The sequence below is a fragment of the Pseudophryne corroboree genome, chromosome 1, assembly GCF_028390025.1.
Source record: "Pseudophryne corroboree isolate aPseCor3 chromosome 1, aPseCor3.hap2, whole genome shotgun sequence".
Taxonomy (NCBI): domain Eukaryota; kingdom Metazoa; phylum Chordata; class Amphibia; order Anura; family Myobatrachidae; genus Pseudophryne; species Pseudophryne corroboree.
This window is the reverse complement of record NC_086444.1, coordinates 486,909,275-486,934,305: the sequence shown is the minus strand read 5'-3', so window position 1 is coordinate 486,934,305 and position 25,031 is coordinate 486,909,275. Positions and strand designations below refer to the sequence as shown.

The window sequence follows — 25,031 nt, the reverse complement described above, 5'->3', positions numbered from 1 at the left end:
TATACAAACTCACATACAGTAGAGTGCAAAGGAAAATAGTCAGATTTCTGTTTGCTGCCACAAATAGGCTATACTTGGCACCGAATATCGGTCTGCATTTTATTTGTACTTACAAACATTATTGCAGGGTTCTTGGCACAGGTCTTACAATACTTAACAAACAATGGGCTTCACTCACTAAATCTACCAGCGAGAATAGAAGTCAGTGTAGGACAGTGCTGGACAGCTGTGAACTAGAGATAACAATATTATTATTATTATTATTATTATTATTATCAGTTTCTTATATAGCGCAGCATATTCCGTTGCGCTTTACAATTAGAACAACAGTTATAGAACAAAACTGGGCAAAGACAGACAGACAGAGGTAGGAAGGCCCTGCTCGCAAGCTTACAATCTATAGGGAAATAGGCATTGATCCACAAGGATATATATTACCTGTTACATTATGGTTCCCCAGATTGCTAGGTTCTTAATGGGTTGTATGATATGATCACCCAGCAATGTTGGAAGACAAAATGTGAGTTTATGTGGACTGTACAGAGGGGATGTAACTTGATAGGGAAGCATTGAAAGTTATGTGTGTGCAGTGGCGTAACTACTGCCCCCGCAGCCCTCGCGGTGGCTTGGGGGCGAGGGGCTGCGGGGGCGCCACTGATTTACAGCAGACTGACATGCGGACGAGCGTCCGCATGTCAGTCTGCAGTCTCCTTCCCTCCGCCGCTTGTTGGAGGGACACGGTCACGGCGGGCACAGCGCGCCTCCCTGTGTCCCTCCTGCATCATCTCCGGCAGCCGCGGGTCTAATAGGGGGAAGTGCCGTCCGTGAGCTCTAATTGGCTCACGAACCGGCACTTCCCCCTATTAGACCCGCGGCCGCCGGAGATGATGCAGCAGGAGGGACACAGGAGAGGCGAGCTGTGCCCTCCGTGTCCCTCCAAAAAGCGGGGGGGGGGGGGGGGGGCGCGCATATATGGCACTGGAAGGGGGATATCTGGCACTGGGGCATATATGGTATTGGGGGGAATATCTGGCACTGGGGGGGTATATCTGGCACTGGGGCATATATGGCACTGGGGGGGGGATATATGGCACTGGGGGCATATATGGCACTGGGGGGAATATCTGGCACTGGGGGCATATATGGCACTGGGGGGGGGAATATCTGGCACTGGGGGGGAATATCTGGCACTGGGGGCATATATGGCACTGGGGGGAATATCTGGCACTGGGGGCATATATGGCACTGGGGGGGAATATCTGGCACTGGGGGCATATATGGCACGGGGGGAATATCTGGCACTTGGGGGGGAATATCTGGCACTGGGGGCATATATGGCACTGGGGGCATATTTGGCACTGGGGGGGAATATATGGCACTGGGGGCATATGTGGCACTGGGGGGGAATATCTGGCACTGGGGGCATATGTGGCACGGGGGGAATATCTGGCACTTGGGGGGGAATATCTGGCACTGGGGGCATATATGGCACTGGGGGCATATTTGGCACTGGGGGCATATCTGGCACTGGGGGCATATGTGGCACTGGGGGGGAATATCTGGCACTGGGGGCATATGTGGCACTGGGGGGTATATGTGTACCTGGCACATGGGGGGGGGCTATATTTGGCACTGGGGCATGTGAGTACCTGGCACCGTGGGGGAATATCTGGCACTGGGGACATATGTGGCACTGGGAGCACAGCCCTAGCAACAAGGACTACCTCCTAGCAACGAGCATGACACCCAGTGCATGAAACACCTGGCAACGAGCATGACACCCAGTGCATGAAACCCCTGGCAACGAGCATGACACCCTGAGCATGAAAACCCCTGGCACGTGCATGGAACCAAGAGCATGAAACCCCTGGCAACGAGCATGACACCCAGTGCATGAAACCCCTGACAACGAGCAGGTAATTGAAAAGTAATTAGAAGCCTTACTGTAGGACTTAATGTGTAATGGGCATTACGGTGTGTGGCATAATGTATCACGGACATTGCGGTGTGTGTCATAATGCGTCACAGGCATTACGGTGTATGGTATACTATATTGCGGGCATTGTGATATGTGGTATAATGTCTCAGGGTCATTGCAGTGTGTGGCATAATGTATCACGGACATTGCGGTGTGTGTCATAATGTGTCAGGCAATACGGTGTGTGGTATACTATATCACGGGCATTGTGGTATGTGGTATAATGTCTCAGGGTCATTGCAGTGTGGCATAATACATAACGGGCATTGCGGTGTGTGGCATAGGGTATAACGGGCAGGGCATTGCGGTATGTGTCACAGGCATTACGGTGTATGGTATACTATATCACGGGCATTGTGGTATAATGTCTCAAGGTCATTGCAGTGTGTGGCATAATGTGTCACAGGCATTGTATGTGCTATAATGTATCGGGCATTGCAGTGTGTGGCATAATGTATCACGGACATTGCGGTGTGTGTCATAATGTGTCACAGACATTGTATGTGCTATAATGTATCAGGGGCATTGCAGTGTGTAGCATAATGTATAACGGGCATTGCGATTCCTGTCATAATGTGTCACAGGCATTACGGTGTGTGGCATAATGTGTCACAGGCATTACGGTGTGTGGCATAATGTGTCGGGGGCATTACAGTGTGTGCATATTGTGTCATGTGCATTATTGTGTGCGGCATAATGTCTAAGGGCCATTGCAGTATGTGGCATAATGTATACTGGGCATTACTATAAGGAGGAAAAATGACAAATAATGTAAGGGGCATGAATCAGGATTATTTTTCTTTCCTGTGGTGGCCAACGTATGGGCGTGCAGGTTTCAAAACTGGGGTATAAGGTAGTCTTTTCCTGCAATGCCACGCCCTTTATACGAAACCACGCCCATACCAACGAAACCACGACCCTTTTTTGGCGCGCGCGCCTTCGGCGCGCGCATATTTATCCCTTTCTTGCTCCCAATTATGGAGCATGAAGGGGGAGGGGGGGGGGGGCCAAGAATTTTTTGGCTTGGGGGAGAAAAATTTCTAGTTACGCCACTGTGTGTGTGGGTCTGAAATTTGATAGGCTTGTCTGAAGCGATGAGTTTTCAGGGAACGTTTAAAGGTTTGGAGACTAGAGGAGAGTCTTATTGTGCGTGGGAGTGCATTCCACAGAGTGGGTGAAGCCCGGGTAAAGTCCTGTCATTTTGAGTGGGAACAGGTAATACATGTGGATGAGAGACGCAGATCTTGTGCAGAGCGGAGAGGTCTGGTAGGGAGATATTTTGAGATGAGTGAGGAGATGTATGATGGTGCAGTTTGGTTAATAGCCTTGTATGTAAGTAAAAGTATTTTATATTTGACACGATAGAATACCGGTAAGCAATGGAGGGACTGACAGAGGGGATCAGCAGATGAAGAACGTCTGGCGAGGAAGATTAGCCTCGCAGCTGCATTTAAAATGGATTGAAGTGGTGAGAGCCTATGTTTGGGAAGACCAGTAAGGAGACTATTACAATAATCAATGCGGGAGATGATGAGTGCATGGATTAGAGTTTTTGCAGTGTCTTGTGTAAGATAAGGGCGTATTTTGGATATGTTTTTAAGGTGCATGTAACATGATTTAGAGACAGATTGAATGTGTGGAACAAAGGACAAATAACAATAGCTGTCGGCTGACAAGGGAACAGGTAGAAGAAGCACAAAGCCTAAGAAAGGGGCCATTTAGAGGTATATGTATTACTTATTAGCATTTATTTATATAGTGCAGGCATACTGTGTTGCTCTTTACAGTTGGGATGGGATCTTGTATCCCCAAAGTTTGGTTCTACAATTTTTGGGATAATGGAGTGCTGTACCTGAACAACAAAGGTGTCATACTAAGCCTTGGAGAGATATAAAGTGGATGGAGATAAAGTGCCAGCCAATCAGCTCCTAACTGTCATGTTAGAGTCTGTGTTTCAGAAATGACAGTTAGGAGCAGATTGACTGGAACTTTATCTCTGTCTATTTTATCTCTCTCCAAGACTTAGTAAATAGACCCCAAAGATTGATATGTAAAGAAAAAAAACACCCCCCAGTCATTCTCTTAGATCCTACTTCTCTGTATTATTTTTGCTTTGCATATTATCTGAAGGTATAAATGTTCTGTGCTGAACACACACAATTATCTACTTTTGTGTCTGTTTTTAGAACTTTCTGTATAATACTCTTCAGAGAAAAGATCCAAAATCTCTTTGTTGTGAATGAACAAATTAATAAACATTAGCTCCTTTAAAGGGAAACAAAAATATCATTCTTAGGGGTATATTTACTAACCAGCGGGTAGTCCCAGCGACCAATCATTGGTGGCAAAATCCAACAGATTAAAAACTGCAATAAAAATAAATACTTCCTAGTGAAGTGAGCAGAATGAGGAGAATAATACCAAGAATCCGTTGCTGACAGAATTGCTCACAATCTGAAAACAATTACTAATGTGATTTGCTCTTTCAAGTAAACAGTTACAAAAATAATGTTTTTTATGTTGTCTAGCAACTGTTAGGGTTTTTTTGTATGTGAAGTATTATTAGAGTGACACAGCTGTTTAATGTACTACCTGCCCACAAAGTAAAGACTAGCCAGGCACGGTACATTTGACTTCTAGGTGTCTTTGTTTACTTTTAGTAAGTAATGTATCTAAAGAAAGAAGAAAACAACTGCAACCACCCTATGTAACATTCTTAATCACACGTCATGATGCCCGGATAAGATATTCCCCAATGTAGAAAGAATAAAACAATTAAACTGGTATATTAGTATACCTGATTCTAGTTGGGAGTCAAATACAGTAACTATACACCTGGACATACCATGCTGCAATGCAGTGGGTGCAAATACAAAAAGAATATTCTGCAGGGTAAATACTGGCTGCTTGCCCTTGTAGCCCACAAATACTAAACAGTTTATTTATACAACGCACTTTAGATTTGAATTTGGACACACTCCTCTCACGTCTAGAGCTTGGTACACACTACTGAGTGCACAGGTTCTCAAACTCGGTCCTCAGGACCCCACACGGTTCATGTTTTGCAGGTCACCTGTAGATTTTTAAAATGTGACAGTTGGTGATACACAGTGCAGCTGCTGGGTGACATGGAAAACGTGAACCGTGTGGGGTCCTGAGGACCGAGTTTGAGAACCACTGCACTACTGTATATAATTATTGGACCAATTTGTCAATAATCAGGGGCTTGGCCTGTTTTATTGTAGACGGTGAGATGTATTAAAGCCTTGGATGGAGATTAAGTAGAGATAGGTAAGTACCTGTTTAGTTACAGGCTGTGTTTGAAAAATGACAGTTAGGAGCTGATTAGTTGGTAGATTATCTCTCTCTACTTTATCACTCTCCAAAGCTTAGTACATCTGCCCCTATAGTGTTTATAAATGATCATTTCAGTGTGTCAACGATAAACCGGATATATCATGGTCACAAACACACTCCTTTGATTATCAAATCGGTCGTCCAAGACAGAAAATGTCTGCTTCAATCTCCAAATATCCTGCAGTATGTGGACATTCACAATAATCTGACCATATTTCCCACATTTTTTCGTGACTATACCATCCTGTAGGACGAAAATTTAAAGCTGATTTTAGTGTATGTAGGGGCGTCACTGTTGTCAGTGACACCTGGTTCAGCAAAAAGCCTCCCGTGCGCTCTTTTGTCCAAAAAGGTCTTGCGGAAAAAGGCGACCCCGTTTTCATCACTCCTGGGGGTGTGCCCAGCATTCCCAGAGACGCTGGGCTGCCCTCGGAGACTAGTCTGCCTGTACTGCAGGCTCCTACACTGTGACAGGAAGGTAATGTCACAGTGGAGCACCCGGCTCCTGCAACTGAGTAGCAGTCTGCATTTTGGTGTCACTTTCGGAGAGTGACACCTGAGTGGGGCCCACACTTCCCGCACCCCCCTAGTGATGCCACTGATGCCACTGAGTGTATGCACAGCACAATGGAACAGTGCTATTGAACCATTTGCCATCTTGTAAATAAAAGTAAATAAGAAATTAGTGATGCTTATTTCCATTAGCCAATAACTATTGTGATACACCTCTGAAGACATCCCATATACAGTAGCGGTTCTTGCCACGGGCAAGCAGGACTTTTGCCCGGGGCGCCGCCTTCCGGAGGGCGCCGGTGCCATCCGGAGGGCGCCGGTGCCATCCGGAGGGCGCCGCACCATGGCAAGATCCGCCACTGTGCCCCCTGCTGCCGCTGTGTCCCCCGCTGGTCCCCCCGCAGTGAAGGGAACTAGACGCTATCCGTCTAGTTTCCCTTCGTGCAGAGGACCTTTGCTGTGCGGTGCGCGATGACCTCATCGCGCACGGCACAGCATTGTGGGACTGGCACAGACGCTAGGGGTCATGATTGACCTCTAGTGTCTATGCTGTGCTATGGGAGAGACGTCATGACGTCTCTCCCATAGATCCGACGAGAGTAGCGGCGGCGGAGGAGGTCTGCAACGGCCGGGACTCGGAGCAGGGATTGTAAGTATCCTTTTTTTTTTTTAAGTGCGCTACTGGGGACACAAATGGCGCTACTGGGGGCACAAATGGCGCTACTGGGGGCACAAATGGGGGCACAACTCTACAGGGGGCGTAACTGACCACGCCCTGTATGAAGCCACGCCCCTATTTTCCGCCCGGGGCGCCACAAGGGCTAGAACCGGCCCTGCCCATATACAGGATGAAACACATTAGGAAGTAACTATTATTACTGGAGTAACATTAACTTTCATACACAAGCTTTCATACAGTAGCTCAGATGAAGAGCTGATAATCACCGAACACAGCGCTGACCAAATAGACAGAGACAGTGCTGCCAGGATGGGAAGCAGGGCAGGCTGTTCATTCTAGAAATACCATAGTGCCCTTTTGGAGTTTTGTGCCAGACTTTTAATTGCTAAAGGGCCACATACACTACAACGATATGTCTGAGGCTGATGGGGCTAATTCAGACCTGTTCGCTAGGCTGCATTTTCGTACAGCGGGCGATCATGTCTAAACTGTGCATGCGTATGCACCACAATGCGCAGGCGCATCGCATGGGTACAAAGCGAATCACTGCTCAGCGATAGGTTTGTGCGAAGGATCCGTTCGCACGGGCGTTAGCAAAGAGATTGACAGGAAGAAGGCATGCGTGTAAACTGACCGTTTTCTGGGAGTGTTTGGAAAAACGCAGGTATGTCCAAGCGTTTGCAGGGAGTGTTCCCGATGTCAATTCCGGTCCTGGACAGGCTGAAGTGATCGCAGCGGCTAAGTAAGTCCTGGGCTACTCAGAGACTGCACAACATCTGTTTGTACAGCCCTGCTACACAGGCGTTTGCACACTTGCAAAGCGAAAATACACTCCGTTATGGGCACTATGCGAACACAGGACTGCAAAAAAAAACCCTAGTGAGTGAACCGGTCTGAATTAGCCCCGAAGTCGGATGCGATTTCCCTTGAACTCTCCGGGGACCTTCCCGGGAGTGATTCCATACAATTTTGTACTTTTTTTGCATAAGATATATTGCATGCGATTGATCAAGCTGCTATAAATTGCATGTTATATATCTTATGGCATACAATTGTACCATAAGATATATCTGATGGGCTGGATTAGAGGACTAGGGGGGCTGGGTCCTGGAGAATGCCAGTCACACTTGTGCGATACATCGCATGCAAAATATTGCATGCACAAAAACCACACTTTTTTCCATCTGATTCCATCCAATTCCGATATATCATTAGTGCAGCACCAACGACTTAGGGGCTCTGATCCGGTGCTCACGGAACCGTGCATCGGATATGATGTAAAACACATCCGATTTGCCACTTTTCATCCGATTTATTGTCCCGAAAGGTGGAAATTGGATAAAATCGGGCATTATTGTTGTAGTATATGGGGCACTTAAGGGGCACACTACTAAGGCACTACACAACTCGCAGGAATAACTGTTCTATATTGTGTCCATTCCCAGTTGAGTATATCAGATAAACTGCTGTGGTACGGCATATTTATTGGTTCTCCAATCCAATATCTTTATTGTTATTATTTCACAGTCCATGCTAATCCATGACAACTGCTTGCTGTGTTATTCACTAGTCCTTGAGTGATTAACTACGTAGTGTATTTATGAAAAGGATGGATAAGAGCTGTGCATAAGAACTTGTGTGACCTATCATCATTATGTGTTCACATCATTATTAGTTGTGTTGGTGAAGATTCTTCAATGAGAATTCCTTACAATTACAGAACCTGTGAGTGGAATTATCCTAGTCAGTGGCACTGGAATAATAGGCCTGATGAGGAGGTGAATGCAGAAGCGCAAACAGCAGCATCTAATGGCAGTCAGCCGTCTGTGCCTTTATGCAAATGGCACTACAAACTCCTTCCGATGTGTACATCCATGCGGCTGAATGTGCAAGGACTGAGATACCCACTCTCAGCGTCTGAGCATGCAGTGATATTGATTAGTGTGTCCTTATACACCACCACTGGTCATACCATGGGAACTTGCACCAGCCCTACATGCAGTTTCTCCATCAGGACTATGGACTCCTATCCCTGCAACTGTGACGCTGTGAATGCAGCCGCTTGCATAAACAAGCCTTACCTTAGTACGCCTACGGGACCATTATTGCATGTATTTCTAGCCACCTCCCAGTTACTGCCCAGGAACGCCTATCACTTTTTCACAACATGTCTGATACTGTGCATCTCGATCCCAACAGTGCCTTTGTGTGTACACTCTGTGCAACATATGCACCATAGCTTTTAGCAGTGAGGTGCGGTGAGGTCAGTGGCTGGTGAGGCATTAGCTAGTATCAGAGCCAGAGTTACACACACATTTATGATTTGGTGGTGACTTTTGACTAATGATTAGAATAGCACAAAGATGATAAGAATAATACAAAGAGGCTATTTCAAAGTTATAAATATATTCTTTGTATTATTTGAATAATTTGTATACTCAGAACTCTAGAGTGTACTGGAGTATAAGAGCTGAGGCTTTGCCGCCCCTGCCCACCCTGACCGCACGTCACAGGCTTTTAGGTATTCTCACCAATTCGCAGTTGCAAAATAATATCTCAACTACATGAATTTTGCCATTGTGTGCAGTTTGTGTTTTAGACTGTGGTCAATAAAGTTATTCACAAGTGTTTGTTATTCTTTTTTATCATTCAGTGCTGTAAAAATTTTTGGTTGTGGACTATTTCTTGAGAGTTTGCTTTGCTATTATATTAAGTACCATGCATTGTATTACTTCATGTGGCCATTAACAATACATGTACAGTAAAGGGGGGTACACAAGGAGAAGATGGGAGCTGAGCGATCTAGCACAGACCTCTCAGCACACATTTCTCCCCCCCCCCCCCCCGCTCAGCACACAACGCGATGTGAGCTGAGCGAGGGGGGGAGGGGGATGCTCATTTCACCCAGCAGGGAAATGAGCGATCTACTAGATTTGGCATTCATGCATGCCAAATCTAGAGCCAGCGATAGCGACGCGTGGGACCGCGCATCGCTATCGCCGGCACCTCTACACACGGAGCAATGTGTTCTTCATTTCTAAACAATCTAGTCAGATTGCTTAGAAATTAAGTGAACATCGCTCCGTGTTTACCCCCCTTAACTGCAACTTGTCAGCAATTGTTATTACCAGATGTTAAACTGTTATCAAGCCTGACACAAAGTAATTGTATGCTGATTGATCAGTTAAACAATTAGATTAGATTTGGCATGTTTCTACCCAGCTTCGCTATATATCAGCATTAAGTTTCTACCCAGCTTCGCTATATTTCAGCAATCAGCTGACCCAGCAACATGACAATGTGATGTACCAATATATCATGTTCTTGCACACACTGCATGATCCACCGCATGGCAGCATGATATATCATTACATGCTTCATGTGACTACACCGGGTCGTACATGTATCGTCCCATCTTATATGCAGCCAATCAGAAGAGACAATGCAACCACGCAATTCATCAAACGTTGAATTATGTGTACACACAACACGAGGAGTGGTCACAGGTGCCATGATTGCACTACAAATTGTGTAGTGTGTACCATTTTGCTAAATAATATTACACTTGGGGTCTAATTCAGAGTTGATCGCAGCAGCAAATTTGTTAGCAGTTGGGCAAAACCATGTGCACTGCAGGGGAGGCAGAAATAACATGTGCAGAGAGAGTTAGATTTGGGCGGGGTGTGTTCAAACTGAAATCTAAATTGCAGTGTAAAAATAAAGCAGCCAGTATTTACTCTGCACATAAACAATATAACCCCACCCAAATCTAATTCTCTCTGCATGTGTTATATCTGCCCCACCTGCAGTGCACATGGTTTTGCCCAACTGCTAACAAATTTGCTGCTGCGGTCAACTCAGAATTACCACCTATGTTGATTTTTTCTTCCATTTTATATTTAGAAGCATGGATATGAAACCACAATGTAAAGTGTAAGTGGCCCCTTTCATTATTGTGAATATTACTCACCTGCATGTAAAGATGCATATCTTCATTCACATTTCATACTTGGTTCCTTAAATCAGGGATGGGGAACCTTTGGCCCTCCAGCTGTTGTTGAACTACACATACCAGCATGCATTGCTACAGTTTTGCTATTTGGCCATGCTAAAACTGTTGCAGGGCATGCTGGGATGTGTAGTTCAACAACAGCTGGAGGACCGAAGGTTCCCCATCCCTGCCTTAAATCATTGGCTAATGCAGTTGTTCTCAAACTTGGTCCTCAGGACCCCTAACAGGGCAAAACCTGTCAGACAAATTGGTTAAATCCGTGATTTAACCTGTATGAACAACAGTTTTTGTATGTTTTCCAGGGTTTAGAAGCAAATGGTCGATGGTCAGTTGCTCTCATCCATTACCAGATTTTCATTCCAACCAGCAAGATCTGTCATATTATCTGTCTGATAATTACATAGTGCAGTGGTTCTCAAACTCGGTCCTCAGGACCCCACACAGTGCATGTTTTGCAGGTAACCAAGCAGATGCACAGGTGTATTAATTACTCGCTGACACATTTTAAAAGGTCCACAGGTGGAGCAAATTATTTCACTTGTGATTCTGTGAGGAGACCTGCAAAACATGCACTGTGTGGGGTCCTGAGGACCGAGTTTGAGAACCTGTGACATAGTGTATGCACAGCTTTACTGATTGATATTAAAAGATCCACAGGTGAAGCTAATTATTTCACTTGTAATTCTATGGGGAGACCTGGAAAGCATTAACTGTTTGGGGCTCTGAAAACAAAGCTTGAGAGCCCATGGCCTAAAGTTTCGGAATTCTCTTTGATGCTATGTATTTTCTCCACATGTCTACAGAGTTTTAAAGGGGATCTAATACTGGATAGTTTTGTGACCGTTTGGAGATCCATACATTCTTCAAGACCATGCTTTTATCTAGGCTTACCATACTATGGGGCAGATGTACTAAGCCTTGGAGAGTGATAGAGTGGAGAGAAAGTACCAACCAATCAGCTCCTATTTGTCATGTTTCAAACACAGCCTGTAACATGGCAGTTAGGAGCTGATTGGTTGGTACTTTATCTCAGTCCACTTATCACTCTCTAAGGCACAGGTTCTCAAACTCAGTCCCCACACAGTGCATGTTTTGCAGGTCTCCTCACAGAATCACAAGTGAAATAATTAGCTCCACCTGTGGTCCTTTTAAACCGTGTCAGTGAGTAATTAATACACCTGTGCACCTGCTGGGTTACCTGCAAAACAGGCACTGTGTGGTGTCCTGAGGTCCGAGTTTGAGAACCTGTGCTCTAAGGTAAATATTCAATTGATGTTGGATTCTTTCCGACAGAAAGGATCCGACATCTCAGTATTCAATGAGAAGCCAAATCCGACAGGATTTGGCCGTTCCCGACAATGCCAATCCAACTTTTTTTAAAGTCGGACTGACATTGTCGGAAACAGGGCTAAAACCTGCCGATTTGTCCGCGCTTCCGACAAAACACATGGAATTGAATAGGTCGAAACGGTTTCCAACCTAAAAAAGTCGGAAAGTATCGTCTTTCCGACAAGACGTCAGTTCCGACTACAATTGAATACCCCCTTAGTCTTAGTACAACTCCACATATTCCTTTAAACTGGGACACTCAAGAATTACACAGGTACTGTGGCTGGCTGACTTCAAGCCTGCATTTCACCTGGTTTAAAGCGATAGTACTATAAGTCTACTTATATTCAACCTACAGATGTGTTCTTATACAACATTGCTGCAGTCGTGTCAAACAGCCCAACTATGCATGCCAGGTCCTATGAGACTCTGCTGGTGCCAGGTGTCTGTTTTTGCTGAAAATGCACCTCAGTCACTATGCAATGTGACTAGATGCACCAGAATTTGATATGCAATTTGTATATCTGTGTGCAACTGAAGGTGCATACACACTGGCCGATATATCGCTGTTCCGTCGGCCAGTGTGTACAAACTATATGTCTGTGAACACTGTCGTTCACAGAGATATCGCGTTGGCCCTGCAGCACACATGTAGATATATTGGTGCATCGTTCTATGTGTATGGGCAATCAGTCGACCACCCGTACACTTCCTGCACAAGCCAGCGGTGATGGACGGCTCAACTGGATGGGCACATGTAAATGCCCGCCCTGTTCGTGATGTTAGTCACGATGGATCGGTCAGTGTGTGTGCACAACACATTGCCCGATCCGCCTACAGATATATCGGCAGATCCCATTGATCTGCAGATATATCTATCAGTGTGTACTCAGCATGAGTCTCTGAATCTGCATACGAAGTGCTACAATGTATCAGCTGCAGCTTTTTTCCAATACAAGTTTTGTTGTGCTCCGTATACAGACACAGTCACACACAACATACAAGTGTCGCATATCAATTAAACAGCACAGTCTCCTGGTGCGTCCCAGGTACATCATGTTTCAACTAAAACACATTTTCAGCACCTCTCTGTAACAACTTTGTAAGCCTAGCTACTCTTTACACTATGAGGGATATCCAATTAGCCCCGGTAATTTACCGGGGCTAATTGTCCCGCAGCGGCTTATCTGGGATTTTGTTTCACCTGCCTCCGGCAGGCGAAGCAGAATCCCCGGAAACAGCAAAATGGGGCTGTTTCACATGAAAACACACAGGTTTCACTGAACCTGTGTGTTTTCGGGAGAAAGGTTTTTTTTTTTTACAGGCGATCAATCTGGATAGCCTGTAAAAAAAAATTGGTGAAACATCGGAAAAAAGTCAGAAAAACGGCCGGGGATAATTGGATATCCCCCTATGTGTTGACCTCAATGTCAGCCATAGAACACACAAGTAGTACAATGCTTTCAAAAAACTTTCATGCAAAGTGCATGTATAACAATATTGACAAAATTTGCACTTCTAATGGTTTCCTCACATACTGTACTGTGTACTGCTATCTATCATGCCTAACAAAATGCTCAGGAAATTGCCTTACATACTTACAATCTCCTATTTCTGCTCATATTTCTAACCACAAATAATATTTTAATACCTCATAAATCTCTCCCCATCAGCACCAAAGTTTCTATGGGCTTCTTTAAGCTTTCTTCCTGAGAGGGGTCCAATCGGATCTATTACAGTAGCCCCTGCAGTCGCCACATGAACAGAGGAACTCCCGGGGGCGGAAACCCAGAACTGCCGGCTTCGAAAGGGCAGCTGTTTGGAAGAGCTGTCCTCTGCAATACTTATCGCATATGTTATTACATATGCGATTAGTATCAATGCGAAATGTGGCAGAATGTGGCGCTATAGGTCAATACATTCTGCTTTAATGGAGTTACAAAACTATTTCTCTTTACTTACAGAGCCTCCTTATGACCAGTCGCAGAGCAGAGCTGCTTTCTGACTGCTGGTACTTAACCCTGGGGAGGCAGGTACTGGTTCCTGAAGGGAAAGTGTACTCTCTTCTGCAAAGAGTCCATCAGTGAGAATAACTTCTTCTAGCCTGCTGATAGTATATCCTATAGCTAAAAACCACAACCCTGCTATAAATCTATACTACAGTAGGCAGAACTTTAATATATTTAAAAAACACACACATTTATTCTTGGTCTAGTGCTAATAATTTGTACCAGATTAATACCGTCTAGTGCATGTTCCATTGGTATTAGGCCCAGTAATAACCCTGCAATAAAATTAAGAGGCACTATTTGTAGTGAGAAACAAGAAATGTCACAGAGAAGCTGAGAAACCAGTATGACCACTATAGCTGCCAAATAAGCCATTTGAAACTGAGCATTTGTGAATTTCAGTATATGTGCATAATATTCAGTTCAGATTATGCTTGCTGCTTGGCAGTACACATGTAAGCCAGTACATAGGTACACAGAAATTATATAAATAGCACTAAAGCAACATAGTATAAAGTATAAAGTAACTGCCTGAATTGAGCTGACTACTGACCAGACAAGTCACACAATTGCGTCACATGAATCCACCTTGTATCCTATTTATACGTACAGTATGTGAACTTTATATCAATAAGAAATGTCTGGCTAGGAACGATCACTTGAATAAAACAGGTGACACTGGAAACTGCAATGCAAACTCTGTTGCCTATATTTTGTATAAAGATAATTCTAACCTCTTTCTTTATTCTTTTCTCCACAGCCTGTATCCGATGATCCATCTCCTCTTCCAGCTCACTTAACTGCATTGCTGCTTTGTCCTGTGCTCTGTAATTTCAAATGAAAGCCAATCAATGAATACTGCAACATTATTATCTTCTGTATATATAAAGGGCCAGTTATGTACAACGGAAGTCCACAGAGCAAATGCTTGTCTTTCTCACTTGTTGTTCTCCATTTATGATGTGATCCACCTAGTTGTGTGAGATTGCATAATAATGTTAAAATAAGGGCAGCAGCTGAGGTACAGCATTTAACTGGAGCTGGATGACTTGAGACGTTCTTTATTTATACCCTTTTCCACCAAACTTATAACCTGGGTTGTTGCCGAGGCAAACAGGGTCGAGGTTTGGTGGTAAAGGGTCATATCAAAATGGCAGCATGCTGTGTGAACGATGTGACCCGGGTTATCCGACCCGTGTCACACTAAAAGCATACAGAGAGCCGGATCACCGCTGTTCAAGCCTCTGTGACACGGTTTGAATCCGTGTTCACTTACCCAGGACGGACCTGAGTTTTTGATGGAAAACGGATATAAATGTGAATCAGCCATAGTAATGCCCCTAACACTGCACCCAAAGACAAAAGACACAGTTGTGATGCTGACTGACACACTGGAATAAAACTCAAGGTATGAGGGCTGGCACAGACTGAACGCATTTGTACAATCGGGCCAAAATCAGCTGAATCTCTATGGAAACACAATTCTGCATAGCCTGCATTTCCGCATACATACTTATGACATTCTCAGAACACTTAGGGCCTGATTCTGAGGTGGGTGGATGCATGCGACCCAATGATCTAATCTGCTCATGCTCCCGATGGTTACAGCTGGGGGACACAAATCGGAATTGCCATTGGCGGCCATGTACCATCGGACATTCTGAATATCCTAAGGATGTCCACTAGCCAGTGCGACTATTTGCACATTGCAGCGGATTAGTAGATAGCCAATCAGCTGCGGCATTAGCATAAAATTGCATTGGCATCCAGCTCACCTAAGTAGTCTATGTGCAATTGCCAAACTGCAGCTTAGTTGCACCCATTCTGCCACAGGTAGAGATGCAACGGCATTGCATACAACACGGAATCATCAGTAGTTGCTCAAAGTTACATATGCATTGCTCAGATGCATGTGCAGTGCAAAACATCACAAGATCAATCCACAAAATGAGCTTGCGTGCAACTCTAAATCAGCCCCTTACATAACACTGCAAGTTTGGTGCAAGTTGAGTTTATTAGGCAAGAGTTCACAGTTTTCGGATCCAGTCATTATTTGCGACAGTGTCAGGGTTGGGTATGAAATCCCACCAGTCTGGATACCAACAGTTAGAATACCAACAGTGGGATCCCAATGGTCAGAATCGAGATGGATCGCAGTATTTTTAACCTACCCCTAATACTACCCCTACCACTAACCCACCCCACCCACATTCTAAATCCTGACCGGATCCCGAATGCCAGACCCAACACATCTGGTATGGGAAATCCTATATTTTACTTTTGCTGCAGTATGTCTTCTAGAGTGCCATCCCTCTAATGGCCATGTGAAACATCTATACACAAATATAAAGAAGCCATGAACACACATATGCACATGGTGATCATATATGTGCATTTGCTCAAAAAATATGCGCTTTAAATACTCTTTCTTCCAGCGCTAAATAACCCTTACAGCATCTATATTTCAGGTTATCTACTGTATATTCCATTGGTTATGGTGTCCAGGTCACCTAGCAGTTGAACAGGTGTGTTCATTACTCACTGACACATTATAAAAGAGCCACTGGTGGAGCTAATTATTTCACTCGCAATCCTGTGAGGAGACCTTGAAAACATGAACTGTTGGGGGTACCTGAGGACCGAGGTTGAGAACCACTGGCTTACAGTACCAGTCCCCCACATGATTTGGCACTGTATTATATAGCACTCATTCACACTGGGTACAGACATAAGGATAGCCAATCACACCAGCCTATCTATACAACAGACTAACATAGACCAGCATGAGGAAAGGTAACTGGTTCCTGCGCTGCCAAGATACATTTTCCAAATATGGGAATATAAAGTAATATAATGAACCACACAAATATATAAACACCAGTGTTAATGAGCATTTAATAAAATATGTAAAAAATTACCTTTTCACTGCAATAGCCAGATTTTCCATTTCTGTGCTCTGAAGTCTGATCTCCCGGACAAAGTTTCTGATAACATGTTCATATTGTTGGATTAATAGTGGTTCCACTATGGTGATGTTCTGGTAAAGTATGCTGGCTTGTTCTTTCCTGCAATGTGGAAGGAACTATTAATAAGTACTTTCATAGTACAGTATGCTGTATGGGACTGATGGGTTTCCAGCCCTAGGCCTCCAAATAAAAAAAACGGGTCATCATGACCAGCCACCCAGCTGGCCACACAGTCATCCATAAATCATAAATATTCAAATTGTATTTTTATTTTCCATACAAAATTATGCAATTGTTCTACTTTTAAACAGCTAGGCAGACATTTGGATTAAATAGTACAACCCCCCCCCCACCTATACTCACACACATATCACTCCCACATAGAACTGGTCACAGCTCCTCCTTTTGCATTAGGGATGTTAGGGACCCGTCTAATGAAGTTCACCAGGACCCGGGGGATGGGCCCATATTTTTGGCCAAATCTGTGCTAAGATATTTCGCTTATATTCTTATACTTACTTATACTACATGTTACTTGTAAGGGTTTGTCAAAGTTATTTTGACTATCGCTATCCTTAGTGATTAGAGTGTGCACCTGCATTTTTCTTTTTCCTGTGTGGTACCAGAAGCCTCAGTAGGGTGGCACCTCTTATTATGTTTAAAAATAGGTTGTACAGTGGCAAGTCCACACCTTTTTCCTCTATATTTGTGTATATATTGTACACTTGAAGGTGAGGCACCTTCATTTTGGAATTGGCATTGTTCCCATCTACCCTCATGTGGTTTTCATTAGCACTGCTGACTACATATTAAAATGGGCACTATTTAATTGTAAGACCAGGATACATTTATACTGTATAATGTTTTAGTATGAGGGATGCTAGGGACCCGTCTAGTAAAGTTCACCTGACGTGGTGGAAGGGCATACATATTTGGCCAAATCTGTGCTAAGAACTTCACTTATACTCCATGTTAATTGTAAGGCGATCAGTACGAGATCCCGGCGGTCGGAATCCCGGCAGTCAGTAGACCGGCGCCGGGAGCCCGACAGTCGGGATCCTGGAAGCGAGTGCAGCGTGTCACTTCGAGGCACTCAGCTGGGGTCGGGATTCCGGCGTCGGCATCCTGACCGCCGAGATCCTGGCAGGTGGTAAATAGACTGCCTCCCATTGTAAGAGTTTATGGAAATTATTTTGACTACCAGTAATCTTAGTGCATAGAGTGTGCACCTGCACTTTTCTTTTTCCTCTATTGACAAAATATTTGCCTGATATTGCCAAATTTTGAGGTCAAGAACAAATAATAACATTGCAAAAAAATCTGAACTAAATCAGTTGAATTAATTGACTCAAGTCCATAATCCCAGTTGGCAGGAGATCAAAATCTACCAGTGTACTGTATGTGGTCACCTGATAACTGGACTAACTTCCTTGAATTGCTACCAGGCCACTTAGCCAAAACGTAGGACAGCCCGGTATGACACACACTGAATCAGGTGTTCATCTTTCTGGCCAAATAGCAGAATCAGGTTATTTGTGGCCAACATAACTTCTGGTTACAACTAGAGATGAGCAGGTTCGGTTCTCTGAGAACCGAACCCCCCGAACTTCATGTCCGAAGCCCGGATCCGAGTCTGGCTCGGGACTTCCCGCCAGACTCGGAAACCAGAACGAGACACAATGTCATCATCCCACTGTCGGATTCTCGTGGGTTTTGGATTCCATATAAGGAGCCGCTATTTTCACTCCATTGCTGGAGAGTGTAGAGAGAGGACGTGTCTCTCTTCTCAGTGTCTGTCTGTGCGGGAAAGTTGTGTGACCTGCTCTTATGTGTCATTCCAGTGCTGTCTTGCGCTGCATCAGTCCAGTGGTGGTGTCTTGTGCTGCATCAGTCCAGTCACAGTGGTGTGTCCTGTGCTGCCATAAGTCCAGTGCTGCTGTATAAGTCCAGTGCAGTGGTGCTGTGTTGTGCTGCATAAGTCCAGTGGTGGTGTCCTGTGCCATCATAAGTCCAGTGCTGCTGCTCTATAAATCCAGTGCAGTGGTGCTGTGTTGTGCTGCATCAGTCCAGTGGTGGTGTCCTGTGCTGCCATAAGTCCAGTGCTGCTGCTGTATAAGTCCAGTGCAGTGGTGGTGTCCTGTGCTGCCATAAGTCCAGTGGTGGTGTCCTGTGCTGCCATAAGTCCAGTGCTGGTGCCATATAAATCCAGTCCAGTGGTACTGCCGTATAAGTCCAGTTGTACTGCCGTATAAGTCCAGTCCAGTGGTACTGCCGTATAAGTCCAGTTGTACTGCCGTATAAGTCCAGTCCAGTGGTACTGCCGTATAAGTCCATTGGTACTGCCGTATAAGTCCAGTGGTGCTGCCGTATAAGTCCAGTTCAGTGGTACTGCCGTATAAGTCCAGTGGTACTGCCGTATATGTCCAATGATACTGCCGTATAAGTCCAGTGATACTGCCGTATAAGTCCAGTGGTACTGCCGTATAAGTCCAGTCCAGTGGTACTGCCGTATACGTCCAGTGGTACTGCCGTATAAGTCCAGTGATACTGCCGTATTAGTACAGTGGAACTGCCGTATAAGTCCAGTGATACTCCCGTATAAGTCCAGTGATACTGCCGTATAAGTCCATTGGTACTGCCGTATAAGTCCAGTGGTACTGCCGTATAAATCCAGTCCAGTGGTACTGCCGTATAAGTCCAGTGATACTGCCGTATAAGTCCAGTGGTACTGTCGTATAAGTCTAGTGGTACGGCCGTATATGTCCAATGGTACTGCCGTATAAGTCCAGTGATACTGCCGTATAAGTCCAGTGGTACTGCCGTATAAGTCCAGTCCAGTGGTACTGCCATATAAGTCCAGTGGTACTGCCGTATAAGTCCACTGATACTGCCGTATAAGTGCAGTGATACTGCTGTATAAGTCCAGTGGTACTGCCGTATAAGTCCAGTCCAGTGGTGCTGCCGTATAAGTTCAGTGGTGCTGTCCTGTGCTGTATATTATTTACTACAAATAAAGGGGTTATTAATATTTAATCAAAATAATTTTTACAGGATTTGTACTGTGTGGTGTAGAGGTACACTCTCCTGTTCCGCATATTGTTATATAACTCAAGAAAAATAATGGAGAACATTAATTTGGAGGATAAAATAGGGAAAGATCAAGAACCACTTCCTCCTTCTGCCGCTGCTGTTGTTGCTGCTGGGAGTCGATTGTCATCCCAGAGGGGAAGTTGGAAGACCACTTGTACTACGTCAACTAAGCAACTGACTGTCCAATAGTCCTTTGCAAAGAAGATGAAATATGACAGCAGTCATCCTGTCGCAAAGCAGATAACTGAGGCCTTGACAGCTATGTTGGTGTTAGACGTGTATCCGGTATCTGCCATTAGTGCAGTGGGATTTAGACAATTGATGGAGGTAGTGTGTCCCCGATACCAAATCCCATCTAGATTCCACTTCACTAGGAAAGTGATTCCCGGACTGTACAGGGACATTAAGAAAAGTGTCCTCAGTGTCCTGAAAATTGCGGTTGTACCCAGTGTCCACCTAACCACGGACATGTGGACAAGTGGAGCAGGGCAAACTAAGGACTACTAGACAGTGACAGCCCACTGGGTAGATGTATTTCCCCACAGATAGTCTATTATGCTATCAGAAGTAAAATGAGACATACATGCCTCTCTATAGAGTGATTTCCTATACACTTTAACGGTTGAGTTTCTGACTAATATTCAATGTCTACTGCACAACAGGGCCGGACTGGTATACAGGGGTACAGGCATTGTTGCCTACCGTCCCTCATTCTGCAGGAGACTCCCTGAAATAGGCCACATCCCTAAACATGGACCCCTACAACTGCATTCCCCCGGTGGCCCCTGCATGTAACAGTCCGAGACTGCAGTACAAATTTGAAATATTATTTTCTTTGAGGGATGCCAGGGAAATTGCAAACACTCGTATTCTAGCCTTTTGGATTTTTTAAACACTCAGTCTACCATACCTTCCTACTTTAATGTCTCCTCTCTAGGACCAGCCCAGAGAGGAGACTCTGCTTGCACCTTCGGGGGCTGGACCGGACTGTCAGTCACTAGGCTCCACTCCAAAAATGCCATAATTTGCAGTTCCGCAATAAGGAGGCAGGGCTAAATTATGCAAATCTGCATCATTAAGCCCTGCCCCCTCCATTCCGTACCGCAATTCCCTGTAAAATCTCCTCATCCTGCTAGCTTCACTAGGAAGCGGGCTGGATGCGGGAGATCTGGCCACTCTTACGTGGGTGCGGATGACAGCCTGAAAAATCATGAGTCTCCCAACAATTGGGGGAGATTAGGCAAGTATGGTATACAGACATACTTCTGATCAAGTAAGGATTGCACCAAAAGGAGACACACAAACACAAAGAACACAGGGCAAAATGTATGAAGCAGTGAAAAGAATATAGAAGTGTGCTAGCAGAGACGTTGCCCATGGAAAACCAATCAGCTGCAATGGCATTACCAGGCGGGTGCGGGGTGACACCAAAATTCCAGCTCTTCCTCAGTGACAGGAGCCGGATGCTGCAATGAAACATTACGTGCAGCACTTGGCACCTGTGTAATAGCCGGCAGAGCAGCCACAGCAGCCCATCATCTCCCAGACCCTCAAAGTGATATAATTGGGGTTGGGCCGCAAAGCCACGCCTCCTTCTCACAAGACCATGCCCGTGTTTTGCCGGTGCGCGCCTTTATTGAGTGCAGGGGGAACTTACAGCACAACAGGTGTCACAGGGCATAGGGACGCCCCTGTTCAGCTGCTACCTATAAGTTTATAAAATGCACTTCGAAAGCTGATTGGTTGTCATGGGAAACTTCTACACTGGCTCACGTCTCCACTCTTTTCACTTCTTCATTCATCATCCCCACAATTAAAGGTGTGTACACACGGAGCGATATGGCTCAGCGATTTTGACTATATAGTCAAAATCACTATGGTCGCTATCGCTATGAAAAATAGACTGTGTAGGGACGTCAATTTCGACTATGTCACTGGAAAAGTGAAAACATCCCCCTATTTAGTCAAAATTGCCCATAGCCAAAATCGCTTGCATACTTCAAAGTCCCTGGTAAAGTTAGTCAAAATCTCCTACTGCCAGTTCAAGGTAAATTGCTCAGTCAAAATCACTCCGTGTGTACACACCTTTAGATGTCTAGTTTATGCAGGCAAAACAATAAAGAACATGACATATTGTAGTTTTGTTGCCACCATTTAAGCCATGACAACAGAACCACAGGGAAATTGATTTAATAAAAATGAGTATAGTCAAGGCAGTTGTAATAAGTCACTGTATGCAGGTTTTCTTACTGCAGTGTACCAATGCCAAATATGTGTTCTTTTTCCATTGTGAGATAAGAGTTTTATCCATTATCGCCACTGCTAAGTCTTGACGAAAGGAATATAAGAATTATTTGCAGAAAGGCCTATTGATAGCCAAATATATAAAGTAAAACATACAGTACAACTGAATAACTCGGAATCAAGAGCAGCCGGTCAGATATTAGCTTTGCTCAAAGCAGGACCAGTAAAGTGTCCAAACATATTGCAATGGGTAAAAGCAAATATGTTCTACTTGTATGCCTTTGTACTGTGTTATTAAGTGCAAATATATAATGAAAGTACTTCAGAAATCAAAGTAGTCATGCTAATTACAAAGAAAGGTATAGCCGAGTACAGACATACTGTAATAAGGTGCACCCTTTTGAACTGTGACATTACACATCCACCTTAGCTAACAGTCTGTTGTTTCAGTTGGAATTTGTCATTGGATTTCAGCCCCATTAGACATACTGTATATATTAGTAAATAAGCCTTTTGACGTACAGTATATGCTTCTTCCACAAACTGCATTAGCAGAGGAAGCAAAAAAAAGGACAAGGCTAAATTCCATTGTATAAATCCAGTACTTTATCTGAGTGGAACATCTCATCTGAGGACGTATTTAATAAGCGACCACTGCCCTAGTATCAAACAGAACTACAATAAAGGTCACAGCAACTGTATGCACATAGTCTGATTATTTTCACTTTTTATTTTAATAAACAGTCAAACAACATAATAGGGGGGAAGACAAGAAAGCCTCTAAAGCTGAGCCCTATCATTTACCGTATGTTGATTTAATATCCCTACAATCTCACTATTCTAGTTTTACATCTTTTAGCTCCAGTGGTAGAAGTACACTCAGCTCACGTCACGCAGTGTTATCAAGTCCTAAACATTATTATGCGTTATCAGATTACCATAATTATTCTACAACTATAATACTCTTTTATAGAGTATGTGTTTTCCAAGAACTACATCCTTTTATATTTCATTCATGCGTCCTATAGGATTTCTCAAAGAATCAAAAAACATTCCCTACATATATTAACACCTTCACTACTTTCACACAAATTAAGGTATCATTATATAAATGCTAGAAAATAAGATTTTACTTACCGGTAAATCTATTTCTCGTAGTCCGTAGTGGATGCTGGGGACTCCGTAAGGACCATGGGGAATAGACAGGCTCCGCAGGAGACATGGGCACTTTAAGAAAGAATTTGTATTCTGGTGTGCTCTGGCTCCTCCCTCTATGTCCCTCCTCGAGACCTCAGTTAAAGAAACTGTGCCCGGAAGAGCTGACAGTACAAGGAAAGGATTTTGGGAATCCAGGGTAAGACTCATACTAGCCACACCAATCACACCGTATAACTTGTGATAACTTTACCCAGTTAACAGTATGAACAATAACAGAGCATCAGATAAAGCCTGATGCAACTATAACATAACCCTTATTTAAGCAATAACTATATACAAGTATTGCAGAAGAAGTCCGCACTTGGGACGGGCGCCCCGCATCCACTACGGACTACGAGAAATAGATTTACCGGTAAGTAAAATCTTATTTTCTCTAACGTCCTAGTGGATGCTGGGTACTCCGTAAGGACCATGGGGATTATACCAAAGCTCCCAAACGAGCGGGAGAGTGCGGATGACTCTGCAGCACCGATTGAGCAAACAATAGGTCCTCCTCAGCCAGGGTATCAAACTTGTAGAACCTTGCAAACGTGTTTGAACCTGACCAAGTAGCAGCTCGGCATAGTTGTAATGCCGAGACCCCTCGGGCAGCCGCCCAAGAAAAGCCCACCTTCCTAGTGGAATGGGCTTTCACTGATTTTGGCTTCAGCAATCCAGCCACAGAATGAGCCTGCTGGATCGTGTTACAGATCCAGCGAGCAATAGTTTGCTTTGAAGCAGGAGCACCAAGCTTGTTAGATGCATACAGGACAAACAGTGACTCCGTTTTCCTGACTCTAGCCGTTCTGGCAACATAAATTTTCAAAGCCCCGACTACATCTAGTAACTCGGAATCCTCCAAATCACGAGTAGCCACAGGCACCACAATAGGTTGGTTCATATGAAAGGATGAGACCACTTTTGGCAGAAATTGTGGACGTGTCCTCAATTCCGCTCTATCCATATGGAAAACCAGATATGGGCTTTTATGAGACAAAGCCGCTAATTCTGACACGCGCTTAGCCGAAGCCAAGGCTAATAGCATGACCACCTTCCACGTGAGATATTTCAACTCCACTGTTTTAAGTGGTTCAAACCAGTGCGATTTCAGGAAACTTAACACCACGTTAAGATCCCAAGGTGCCACTGGAGGCAAAAAAGGAGGCTGAATATGCAGCACTCCCTTCACAAACGTCTGAACTTCTGGCAGAGAAGCCAACTCCTTTTGAAAGAAAATGGAAAGGGCCGAAATCTGGACCTGAATTGAGCCTAACTTCAGGCCCAAATCCACTCCCGACTGGAGGAAGTGAAGGAACCGGCCCAGCTGAAACTCCTCCGTAGGAGCCTTGCTGGCCTCACACCAAGAAACATATTTTCGCCATATCCGGTGATAATGTTTAGCTGTCACGTCCTTCCTAGCCTTTATCAGCGTAGGAATGACCTCCTCCGGAATACCCTTTTCTGCTAGGATCCGGCGTTCAACCGACATGCCGTCAAACGCAGCCGCTGAAAATCTTGGAAGAGACAGGGTCCCTGTTGCAACAGGTCCTGTCTTAGAGGAAGAGGCCATGGATCTTCTGTGAGCAATTCTTGCAGATCTGGATACCAAGTCCTTCGTGGCCAATCTGGAACAATGACAATTGTTCTTACTCCTCTT

At 44.6% G+C, this 25,031-nt stretch overlaps 1 protein-coding gene across 1 annotated transcript in view; it reads right to left on the bottom strand.

The window, feature by feature from the left end:
* RASEF (RAS and EF-hand domain containing) overlaps positions 1-25,031 on the bottom strand; it is a 174,996-nt gene that overhangs the window by 104,748 nt on the left and 45,217 nt on the right. Inside the window, exons 2-3 of the mRNA XM_063913812.1 lie at positions 16,796-16,942; positions 14,612-14,702 (exon numbers count right to left, since the gene is read on the bottom strand). Of these exons, the coding sequence (XP_063769882.1) occupies positions 14,612-14,702; positions 16,796-16,942 (238 nt within the window). The remainder of the gene's footprint in view (positions 1-14,611; positions 14,703-16,795; positions 16,943-25,031) is intronic.